Source organism: Camellia sinensis, chromosome 1, assembly GCF_055761805.1.
Source record: "Camellia sinensis isolate YWXY chromosome 1, ASM5576180v1, whole genome shotgun sequence".
Taxonomy (NCBI): domain Eukaryota; kingdom Viridiplantae; phylum Streptophyta; class Magnoliopsida; order Ericales; family Theaceae; genus Camellia; species Camellia sinensis.
Genome location: NC_138961.1, coordinates 53,190,162 through 53,203,205, shown reverse-complemented (window position 1 = coordinate 53,203,205; position 13,044 = coordinate 53,190,162). Strand labels below are relative to the sequence as shown.

Here is a 13,044-nt window from a genome sequence, read left to right as displayed (position 1 = left end):
TCTATATTTGTGACAATTAGGGATTCAGACAGAAATTATAGACCAAGACCAAAATACAAAAATTGTGGATCATATGAATTATAAGAGAACTGCTTTTTACAACTAGAATATGTTACTATAATTTTTCACTATTTACGTGATATTTCATGTGGCATAATATGTTTTTTTTATTTTTAAAAAATGAGAAGCATTTTATATACTCATGACATTTAGATGAAATACATCAAGAGACAAATATCATTAAAGAAAATTAAAAGTCTAGAATGAATAGAACTCCTCTCTCTCTCTCTCTCTCTATATATATATATATATATATATTTGGTTAAGTAGTCAAGGATGTTCAGGTCAACTTATGCATATCTCAATTGATCCCTTTCCGAGTTCGATAAAAAGCCAAACTTCCATGCTGGAACTAAAGAATTCACAAGAAATTACTTTCTCACAGCCTGACCTCAATAATTAAACCCTAAACAATTGTGTAGGCAACACAACCTCAAACTACCCAGGACAACTCTTAAGATTCTCTTTATAGATATTTCTCTCCGGCTCTACCAATAACTTCTCTAAAGGCTAATTTAGTAATTTCATTAAATAAATTAATGGAGTGCACCCTACATAAAGCAATTATATATGCATTGTTCACTTTCTAAATCAGGATACTCTCTCTTTTCAAGCCATATATGCATACAAAAGAAAGCAGTTATAGAGGTCATATTCGCCTAACCCTCTAACAATATTTCTTTTTAAAAAAAGGTCTTATTAACGAATCCCATAATAGAACTATAAAGAACAAACAAATAAAAAAAGAAGACAGAATTGAGTTCTAAACACGAAAAAGCTTCTTCTGCTTCTTCTCGAAGAAGATGGATTGCTCAATCTGTACGACGATGCCATTTATTTTGAGGCCACCGAGGAATACGATATGCGCAGCGTGTTACGAGGGAGCCAGATGCTTGATCACCCTCACAAGCAAGCACGAAAATGATAAGGGAGTTGTTGACAACAAATGCAATAACAACACTGCTGTTTCTTCACCAAATTCATCCAAGGTTGGTTTTTCCATATCTGGTTTTCTGCAATTTGTTTTTCATTTTAATCTGCTGTTGTTAGTCCAGTTTGATGATCTTGTTATATCAGTTGATAACCAGTTTGAATCTTTTTTTCTTTTCTTTTTTGGTTTATGGTTGTTATGGGATATCTATGACCATGCATACAACAGTTATAACATTATACATTAAAATCTACTGAATCTATGGACACCAAAAAATATAAGACCTGTTTGGTTTTTGGATTCAACCAGAAATTTTGAGGGTGCAATTTGTTTCCAATTTTTTATTTTATTTTCCCAGACAAATAGTTTTGCTAGGTACAGATAGGTGGGAAGGACCAAACAAAACAATCAAAGAAACAGAACCAGAAAGGAGCTACAATTAAGAAACATTCATAATTTTTATTTATTTAATTTATTTTTTGGGGGGGGGCATAGAGAAAGAGAATTTGGGGACATGAATTCAGGTGCCCAACAAACTTGACTGTCATATTTGGGCTGTCCCTGCTTGATTCTCCTAATTATGCTCATCAGGAGCCAGCCCAGTCCACAGCTATAAACGTTTTGGGCCTGGAGCGAACCCAGCCCAATAAATTAAACAATTAAATGTCATTAAAAATAATAATAAATAAATTAAATAGAGAACAACTTGACGAGATATAATTTTGGGAAAATTTCATTTCAGTGTAAGTTTTTTTTTAAAAAAATTACAGATAAGTGATAAAATTTATACACAGTGATAATTTTAAATGTATAAATTTTATCATGAATCTGTAATAATTTTTTCATAATAACATTGATTGATAATTTTTCCTATAATTTTTTACGGCTGTAATCTTGTAATATTTTTTTTTAAAATTTTTTTTTGGGAGGTTGGTAATTTATTTATTTTTAAACATTAATATGAGAGTCGAACAATTTTTTTCGTTTACCTAAACATAAGAAACTTGTTTGGCAATTGAAGATTGTAGTTAAAAAATTAAAAAGTCATTATAAATTGTTATATCACTTTTTTACTTTTCTGTATGTCTTTTCATAAAAAATGAAAAAATTATTAAAATAGCCAACTATTAGCAACTTAATTCCAAAGAGTTGGCTAAATGGTCAAGGCTTGGGACTCGGGATGTGTTCCTTCTATGGTTTCACATTAGAAATCTCCTAGATACAAATAATTTCTAGGAGATAGTGCATATGGGATCTTGCCTGAATTTTAATTGGGCCTCTTACTAGTGGATGGTGGGATTGTTCTTCCGGATTAATCGATCATTTCAGCCGGATATTGAGTTATAAACAATAAAAAAAAAACACAGCATTTGTACTGCAAAATTCAAAATTTGGTAATAAAATGGTAGACAATGGGATTAATTCAATTATTTCCCTCACACACACACACAGGGATTTGCAAATGCATTGAAATGGGTAAAAGAGATGAAGGACATGGAAGATGACCTGAATGATAAGTTGAGTTTTCTGGGTGGATTTGTTGCTTCATTTAGAGATCAGATTCACACTGATATTCAAGTCAAGCCTGGCAATAATGGTCCCCCTATTCCTGCCCATAGAGCTTTATTGGTAACTCTCTCTCTCTCTCTCTCTCTCTCTCTCAATGTTATCAATGAATATAAATACGGACTGATATATAATTATTAATTGATTTTTTTAAGGTATAATGGAGTTGCGCTTCCTATGACATTACCCTTATTATTATTTTCTTATGAAACATGATTTGCAAATACAAATTTTATAAATGAAAAAAGAAAAATTTTTTTTACTAAAGTGATGTAGTAAAAATTCTACCACATCATTATATATATTAGATAAATTACATTACAAGTCTTTTATTTTGTCATTTGTGTCATTTTGGTTTATATAATTTTAATTAGCTCACTTTTGACGCTTAATTTTAAATTTTATGTCAATTTAATTCAATTGATAATGTCGATTAAGATTTTTTAAAAAAATTGGTTGTTGAGTTGAACAAGTATATAATTTAATTTTGACTATAAAGCATAATACATGTCTTTTATTATGTACACATTTTCTATAAAAAAAAAAAATATACGAACAATAGTAATCAATTAGACTTAATTGAGATAAAATTACAAATTTAGAGTTGAAATCAAGTCAGTTAAAATTAAAAGAACTATAATGACACAAAGGTGAAAACATAGGGACTATGATTGTAATTTTTCCACATATATGTTTTGTATAATTTTTTACAGTAATGATAAAGACTCCTACAAAACACAACCCCTACAACTCCCAAAATGATCTAAACCATTCATGTCACTATCAAATACAACTCTCAAAAAAATTTAAACAGATCAATAATTAATACATTAGTGGGGGTCATGGGGATCCTCTTTTGTGGGGGTCACAAACATTTTCCTCTTATTTATTACCTGCAACTACTATGTCATGTTTGATTGAAGGCGGCAAGATCAGATATATTGAAGAACATGCTAGACTCAGATGGATGCAAAGCTCCACCAAATGACACCATAACTCTCCCTGAACTCAACTACGAAGAATTAGAATCACTCCTAGAATTCCTCTACAGCGGAACCTTACCTAAAGAGAAAGTAGATAAACATGTCTACTCACTCTCAGTAGCAGCTGACAAGTATGACATACCATTCCTGCAAAAATTCTGTGAGCACCGAATGCTCGGATCGTTGGACTCTTCGAACGCACTCGATATTTTAGAGATCTCAGATGTTTGTTCTAACCATAGTTTGAAAGAGACTGCATTGAACTTCATTGTGAAGAACATGGAGGATGTGGTTTTCTCAGCTAGGTTTGATGCTTTTGCACTCAAGAACCCACATTTGACTGTACATATTACAAGAGCTTCTTTCATGGATATTAAAAATAGAAGAAATGGGGTTTGAGAATGGGAGAGAGAGATGTAAAGACTTATGGAATAGTTTCATATGAATAGATCAATTAAATTTGTATTTTGTATTGTTTTAAGGGTTAATTATATTTTTATTATCCAAAGTATTTTGTTTGTGTCATTTTTGTTTCTAATGTTTAAATTGTGTCAATTGAGTCCTTAACGTATAAAAAATGTTTTAATTTGGTCTTCCAACCTAACTCCGTCAGTAGACACCATTAAAGTCATGGATAAATATGTAATTTTGAATATTAAAATGATACAAATCATACATTTTGATAACTAAAAGTGTATATACATCAAGTGAGTTTTCTCCTTAATAAAATAGATCACGTATTTTGGAACTAAAAATATAACTCTTTGAATGAATTTTTACATGTATTTATGCCTTCAATGGTATCTACTAACAAAGTCAGGTTAAGGGATCAAATTAAATTTTTTTTATATATTGAAAATTAAATTTTATTTATTGAAAATTAAATTAAACATTGAGATCAAATGATGCAAACAACATAATTTGGAGTCTAAAAATGTAATTAAAGGCCACGCCCATGGGTTGTGTAGACAAGCAGTTTCTCATGTGCCAACAAGCAAGCCTACCGGCTTAGCCAACAAGGCCAAGAATTAGTTTTATAATTTGGGCATTTTTGTTTTTTTGTTTCTTGTATTTTTTTCATATATTTTGCCGAGCTCATGAGTTGCCTCTGACTGATCAATGAATCAAGTTGACGGGCTACCTATCACAAGCCAACGAATCAGGCTAAACCTTAGGCCCAAGTCCAACACAAGCCTCATTTAAACCAATTAAGCCTAAATCAGATAACAAACTTTCAAGTCAAATGATGACCCTTGATTTGAAGTGCATTGTTGTGAAATAAAATTTTGAGAACAAAGTATCATTGTCTGTTTCCATCGGTTGCAATATATAATTCTAACATACAAAGTCTCCAAAAAACCCTTTCATGTCATAAGCTTGCTATTTGCAGAGAGACCTACCCTTCGTGTGCAAAGAAGCCACACATGCCCTCTCTACATACAACTTTGTCTTCTTTCTCTGACTGAAATTATTTGATCAGCTCTTGATCACCATTGTTAGAAAAATACAGTAATCTAATCTAAGGATAGCATATTCACAACAGTCTATTCCACATGTTGAATGAGGCATGATATTTGGTAAGGGTCATTTCTCATCCAAATGTGATGTGTGACACAATGTCTCTCGAATAATAGGTTTTCTAAATAAAACTAGCCTATCATTTTCTTCTCTAGATTATTAACAGTGTCAAACTTTTATGAGCTGTTTTTATGCTTCACGATAATGTAGAAACTTGTATAATAATTCCCAAAAAGTTTCTTCTATTGAAGTAATGGCTGTTTTGTTTGACAAGAGTTGTTCGTTTTACCACAATTCAAGTGTACAACAAGTAGACAAATGGTTCACCAAACAGGAAAAATTGGTGGAATGGACTGACTCCTCGAAACCAATTGAAATTGACCAAAATATTATCTTTAAATTTCATATTTATATTTATTATTGTTACACATTACAAGATACAAGATTTTACAATACATAATGAAATATCACTTGTGGCATAATTAAACATCACTTTGATCATAATCAAAATAACAATTACAATAAATCATAACTAACACTACAATAAACCATAACTTTCTAAAAAATGCTAAGGGTCAAAACCAAAGCTAAAAATTCATATACATCTCAAAAAAGGGATGTGCATTATAGAATTTATTTTAGAAGATAAGTGGTGATGCTACACATTGTGGAATAAAATTTAGGAAGACATTTATAGAGCAACCTATCTATACTCCCTTTTTATTTAGGCTATGTTTGAATGACACGAATTTTCAATGTAATTTAAACTTTTGGTTTCATTACATTTTCTCAATGAGAAAAAATAAAATTTTAAATATTGCAGATTCAAGTCCACTTTTTAATCTTAAATGACTAATATTCTTTCAAGAATGTGAGATTCTCATAAAAAAAAAAAATTTTGGTATTGAAAGATTAATTTGAAAGAGAGGCTAGAGAGCAAAGAGTGTTTCTGTATTATGTGTTGTATGTTACAAGAGAAATGAACTCTCTCTTTATAGAGAGAAGCAATGTACATTGGATGCCAATCCATTACCACCGAAAGCAGAAAGAAGCCAGCTATACAATTAGCAAGAAAGCTAGACAGCTATACAATTAACAAAGTAACAATAATATTATATTAACAGCCCCCCGCAAACTCAAGGAGGGAAAGCATCTACCAAGTTGAGTTTGGAAACAAGATCAGTAAAGCGGCCAGGAGGATGAGCCTTAGTGAAGATATCAGCGAGTTGATCGACTGAAGCAATAGGAAGAAGATGAACAGTTCCACAAGTAACATGCTGGCAAATGAAATGACAATCAATCTCAATATGTTTGGTGCGATCATGAAAAACATCATTGTGAGCAATCTGAATAGCACTCCGATTGTCACAGTAGAGAGGAGTAGGAGTAGATGAAGAAACTCCCATATCAGCAAGGAGCCAGCGAAGCCAGAGAAGTTCCTGAGTAGTATCAGCAAGAGCTCGGTATTCAGCTTCGGTGCTAGAGCGGGCAGTGAGAGATTGTTTTTTTGCTACGCCAAGCAAGAAGAGAATCCCCTAAGAAGAAGCAGAATCCCGTGGTGGAGCGTCGATCCGTAGGATCCCCAGCCCAATCAGCATCGGAAAAGGCACGGAGGTCAAGAGAGGAAGAAGCTGAGAAGTGAAGACCATGGAACAGAGTGCCTTTGAGGTAGCGAAGGATGCGGAGTAGAGCAGTATAGTGGGGAGTGCGAGGAGCCGACATGTACTGACTGACAATGTGAACAGCATAGGCAATGTCAGGACGAGTGACTGTGAGATAGACAAGACTGCCGACGAGCTGGCGATAAAGAGTAGCATCAGAGAGAAGAGTGCCATCGAGAGGAGTGAGACGAATCTGAGGATCAATTGGAGTAGAGGCAGTTTTGCAATCAGTAAGACCAGCACGAGCCAGAAGATCGGATGCATATTTGGCCTGGGACAAATAGGAACCAGTAGAATCATGAGAGACTTCAAGGCCTAAGAAGTAGTTAAGAGTACCAAGGTCCTTCATCTCAAATTGTTGGTGGAGAAATTGTTTGAGGTGGAGAATACCAGCTGTATCATTACCAGTGATAATCATATCATCCACATACAGAAGAAGAAGAGTAGTACCATGAGCAGTAGTCCGTATAAAGAGAGCAGAGTCATAGGAACTAGAGGTGAATCCGAAGTCAAGAATGGTAGAACTGAACGTAGCAAACCAAGCACGAGGTGCTTGCTTGAGACCATAGAGAGCACGCTGTAGTTTGCAAACCTGATGAGGTTGAAAAGTGGACCCAGGTGGAGGTTGCATGTAGACCTCCTCAAGGAGATGACCATTGAGGAAAGCATTTTTGACATCCATCTGAAAGAGCCCCCAGTGGCGAGCAGTAGCAACAGCAAGTAAACTGCGAACAGATGTAAGCCGAGCAACAGGAGAGAATGTCTCCTCATAATCAATGCCATATTCTTGGTTGAAGCCCTTGGCAACAAGACGAGCTTTGTAGCGTTCAATAGAGCCATCAGAATGTGTTTTGATTTTGTAAACCCATTTGCAGCCAATTGCAGTCTTGCCAGGAGGAAGATCAACAAGATCCCAAGTATGAGCTTTATCCAAGGCATGAAGTTCATCAGTCATAGCTTGCTGCCAAAGAGGATTAGTACAAGCCTCACGATAGGAGGTAGGTTCATAAGTAGAGAAGGCAGCAGAACCAACAATATAATCACGAAGATGGATAGGAGTTTGAGTTACCCGGCGTGGTCGACCCGGAGGAGGATCGGTGGGAGGAAGAGCCGGTGGAGAAGGAGGTGTGGTTGCAAGAGGTAGACCTTCAGGGAGAGCAGGCTGGACAGGATCAGGGGTGAGCAAGGGCGTCTCGATGGAGGAGGAACCTGTATCAAAATCAGCAGAGAAAAGATTGATGGAAGGATCAGTAAATAGTGCAGTAGTGGAAAGTCCGGGTAAGTGAAAAGAGGATAACGAGGAAAACATTTGGTGTTCCCAGAAAACGACATGGCGGGAGATACGAAGACGTTTAGAGAGAGGATCCCAACAGCGGAAGCCTTTATGTTCAATGCCATACCCAAGAAAGCAACAAAGACGAGAGCGAGGTTCAAGTTTGGTGTGTTCATGGGATTGAAGTAGAACAAAGCAGGCAGATCCAAAAACCCGGAGATTGGCGTATGGAGGGGGAGTGCCATGCAGACGTTCAAAGGGAGTTTGATTATGGATGACAGGTGTAGGAGAACAGTTGATAGTGTAAACAGCAGTGAGGGCAGCTTCGCCCCAAAAGTTTTCAGGGCAGGAAGAAGAGAGAAGGAGAGCGCGAGTAGTGTCAAGAATATGCCTATGTTTCCGTTCAGCGCGGCCATTTTGCTGGGATGTGCCAGCACAGGAACGATGAGGCAATGTACCATGATGCTGAAGAAAGGAAAGGAAATCTGAATCCCGATATTCCATAGCATTGTCAGAGCGAAAAATTTTGATGGTTTTGGAGAATTGGGTGTGGACCATTTGTGCAAAACGATAATAAATGTGTTTCAATTCAGACCGATGTTTCATGAGAAAAAGCCAAGTAAACCGGGAAAAATCATCAATAAAAACAACAAAATAGCGGGATCCCCCCGTAGTAGTAGTAGGTGAGGGTCCCCAAATGTCCGAATGTATAAGATCAAAAGGTGCAAGAGAAACAGAAGTACTTTTATTAAATGATAAAGCAGGTTGTTTGGCCAGTTGACAGGGTATACAATCGAAATTATCGGGAATTACATGACCCAACTGTCCACTAGAAACCAAAGACCTTAAGCGATTAACAGAAATATGCCCTAAGCGACAATGCCAAAGATGAAAGGGAGATAATGAGGAAGTAGATGTAGGAGTAGCAATTTGAGGAGAGGCAGGAACATGAAGGTGAATGAGTTCATAGAGACGTCCATGCTTACGGCCGATCCCAATAGTCTGCCCTGTCTGAGGGTCCTGTACCAAACAATCAGTAGCAGAAAATGTGACAGTTAGACCAAGTTCACATAATTGACCAATGGAAATAAGGTTTAAGGTAAGAGCAGGGATATGATAAACGTGAGGTATGGATAAAGAAGAGGTGGAAACAGTACCAACATGACGAACAGACATGAGAGAACCATCAGCAGTATGTATTGAGGGAATAGGAGGAGAGGAAGATAAGGAAGAAAAAATAGTAGAACTGGAGGTCATATGATTACAACAGGCAGAGTCAAAATACCAAGAAGAGTTACCTGGAATGACAGACAAAGCAGTAGGAGGAGGTGTACCAGATGGGGAGAGAAGCTGTTTGAGCATGGCCTCTACATCTGTTGGAGAAAAGCGAGGGGTAGATGGAGTAGGTGACTCAGAGAACCCGGCAGAGGTGGCAGTGTCAGTGTGATGAGACTGATTCCCGGAAGCGGCAGCAGCAGTGTGATGAGACTGATTGCCGGAACGGTGAAAGTTTCCCCGGGAAGAGCCACCGCGAGAGGAGTGGCTATTGGAGGATGAGCGAGAGGGATTGCGAAAACAATCCTGTTGCAGATGGCCAGGACCAAGTTTGTTGCAGTAGCGGCAGGATCTGACGGGGCAATGGACCAGGAGATGGGTTGAAGGAAGGCCCCGATTCTGACAGTAGAGGCAAGCAGTAGTCCGCTGGGGAAAGGATGGCCGGGACGGAGGAGTGGCAAGAACAGAGTCCACATGATGAGTTTGAAGAGTACCGAGCCGAGTCTCCTCGGAGAGCAACTCAGAAATTGCTTGTTCAAGAGTCGGCAATGGATGGCGATGAAGCAGAGAGGCACGTACGGGCTCAAAAGATGAGGTAAGGGCCATGAGAAATTGCACCAACCTTTGCTGGTTGCGATGGATAGTAAATAAAACGGCATCTTCGGGGTCATGCCATGCTGGTTCGGAAAGAGCAAGCTGATCCCAAACAGAGTATATTTGAGAAAGGAAGTCATTAATGGACTGAGTGGATTCTTGGCGCATGCGGTGAAGTTGGTTCTGAAGTTGATATTGATGGGCAAGACCAGTAGTCTGGTATCGTTCTTTCAAAAAATCCCAGATGTCTTTCGCAGGAGTAGTTACAGAGTCAAGCTGAAAGCGGCCAAATTGAAGACTGATAGAGGTAATAGAGGTATTACGAAACCAGGTAATGATTTGGTAATTCTTACTGTCCCATTCCTCAAGTCGGTCTTCATAAGTAGCAGTATGAACAGGAGTTTCAGTAGTGGCACTGTCTTTTACTGGTTTAGCCACATCCCCGGTGACAATTCGCCAGAGCTTCTTGCCTTTGAGGAAAGAGGACATAGCTTGGGCCCACAGAACATAGTTTGAACCATTTAAAATGACGGAAATGGGATGGGAGGCATCATGACGATCCATAATACTAGTTGAGTAGGGTTAAAGTAATAGAAATAGATCCGTAGGAGCAAAATTTGGTAAAACAGAGTGTACCAGTGAGTCCGGAAGGTCGAAAATAGCAAGGAAAGGTATGCTGGACAGAGATGATGTCAGCAATGATGTCAGCGGCGCACGTTAGCAGAGTGCAGGGAGGAGCACGTTAGCAGGAAGACAACGGCGCACGTTAGCAGACAGCGCAGGCGCGGCGCACGGGAGCTGGTTTGGCGCACGCGGGTGCACAATAGCAAAGTGGCGCACGGTACGCGTACGGTAGCAGGCGCGGCGTATGGGAGCCGCGGTCGTGTGGGCGCGTGTGGGCGCGTGGCGGAAGTGAGCGACAGGAGTTGGCGCGTGCGAGAGTGGTGGCGGTCGTGTTGACGCGCAGAGGCTAAGGGTGGCGCGTGTGGGCGCGTGTTGGCTTTTCTGAGAACGGGCTTGGTGCCGTTGGACTCAGGAGAAAATTTCGAACAGGTTTATGGGCTCTGATACCATGAAAGATTAATTTGAAAGAGAGGCTAGAGAGCAAAGAGTGTTTCTGTATTATGTGTTGTATGTTACAAGAGAAATGAACTCTCTCTTTATAGAGAGAAGCAATGTACATTGGATGCCAATCCATTACCACCGAAAGCAGAAAGAAGCCAGCTATACAATTAGCAAGAAAGCTAGACAGCTATACAATTAACAAAGTAACAATAATATTATATTAACAGGTATAATCGAATTTCTATTAGTTTGACAATGTGATTTTTACTGAAATAGATGATCAATAATCACTTTTCTATATCAATCCTCTCCAAATGTTGAAATTATGATAGGGTAATGCTAGGGATACCAAATTTTCTACCAAACAAATGACCAAATGTCTCATATGGGTGTGGGGTCCGCAATTTTGTGGGCCCCACACCCATGTGAGATATTTGGTCATTTATTTAGTAGAAAATTTGGGACCTCTAGCATTTTCCATTATATTAAGCTTTTTGTTGGAAAGTTGCATACAATAATGCACGCAATTCCAATTAGGTGACACGTCATGTGCTTTAATTATTAAACAGAACACTTTTACTAGTAAGAATTTATGAAAGTATGACTGAGTTAAATTTTTTAAATACCCTTATCGATAAGAATTTTTCGTTTAATGATTCTTGTCAGTGGGATATTTTTATCGGGTCAAAGATCTTAATTGTTTGGTCCAGTTAAAATTTTAACTAAAGACAAGTCATCTCTTAAAATTTATCAGGATAAATTACATTGACACTCTTTGAGATTTATCTTTAATACAAATATCTCTCACGTTCTAAAAATTACATTTCCTTTTCCTAAATTTTAAACTTCTCACCGTTATGTCAACTAACGGAAAAAATTAATATAAAAAATTAATTTTTTTAAATACCTATTTTACTCTAATTTTTTTTTATAAAAAAAATCAAAATTTTTTTTACTGGATGAGTAAAAAAATCTGTTGAGAATTACAAAAATTCATTCAATACATATATTATTATACTATTAAATATTTAGGTAATGCTATGGTACCCAAGCTTTTGTGGTGTTAATTATCACAAATATTATAATTAGATCCTTTTGAATCATAATTAAAAAATAATAATTATAACCAAACACCGCATAAGGTATAACTATATACCTTTGGAATCATAATCAAAATAATGTTATTATCAATAGTTATAACTAACACCATAATAGGTCATAACCAAAGATCACGACTGGAACATATAAAATTTTCTAAACAATAAATTATTTGTCAATTTTATATATGTAAACAAGGGTAAAATAGGTATTTTAAAAAATTAATTTCTTATATTATTTTTTTCCGTTAGCTGACTTAACGATTAACTGACGGAAGAATTAAATCGTAATGAAAGTTTAAACCTTAAGAGGAGATGTAATTTTCAAAACGTGAAAAAAGATACTTGTATTAAAGACAAACCTTAAGGGGTGTCAGTGTAATTCACCCAATTTATTAAGACCCTCCATAAAATGATTATTCAGTGTGTTTGATTTGAGTTTTCTGGATAGTGTTTTGAAAACTGAGTTTTTTGATTTTCGTATTCTTTTGTTTTTAGTGAATATTTTTTAAATTTTAAACATTTTTTTTACTTTTTTAGATGCATCTTAGTTAGATGTATCTAAAAGGTAAAAAAATTGTGAAAAAAATATTTTAAAAAATTAACAAATACATAAAAATATAAAAAATGTACTGAATTCTTATATTTTTTTTTTGTATTTTTGTTATTTAATGAATTTTTAAAAGATTTTTTTACAATTTTTTTTTGCTTTTTAAGTGTATTTATGTTAGGTGTGTCTAAAAAGTAAAAAAAAAAAAAAATTGCTTAAAATATTAAAAAAATTCAATAAAAACAAAAAAATACGAAAAATAAGAAAGTAAAATTTTCTGAAAAGTATTTTCTGAAAAATGAAAACAAGCAAGCAAATTTTTGTTAATAATTAAACCTTCATTCAAACATAGAGTCTACCATTCTTAAAATTAATCAAGTAAAATATAAATTTCAAAAGGGTTGTGACCACTTTTATTTCACTTTAGTTAGCTAAAGGGTAGTGTTAGAAATACTAAATTTTTTCCTAAAT

The 13,044-nt window shown here is 36.1% G+C and overlaps 1 protein-coding gene across 1 annotated transcript; it reads left to right on the top strand.

The window, feature by feature from the left end:
* Positions 1-652: 652 nt before the first annotated feature.
* Positions 653-4,048, top strand: LOC114317429 (BTB/POZ domain-containing protein). Its single transcript, XM_082877317.1, has 3 exons — positions 653-1,049; positions 2,444-2,620; positions 3,481-4,048. The coding sequence occupies exons 1-3, from the start codon at positions 864-866 to the stop codon at positions 3,937-3,939; spliced, it is 822 nt and encodes a 273-aa protein (XP_082733443.1). The 5' UTR covers positions 653-863; the 3' UTR covers positions 3,940-4,048.
* Positions 4,049-13,044: the final 8,996 nt, after the last annotated feature.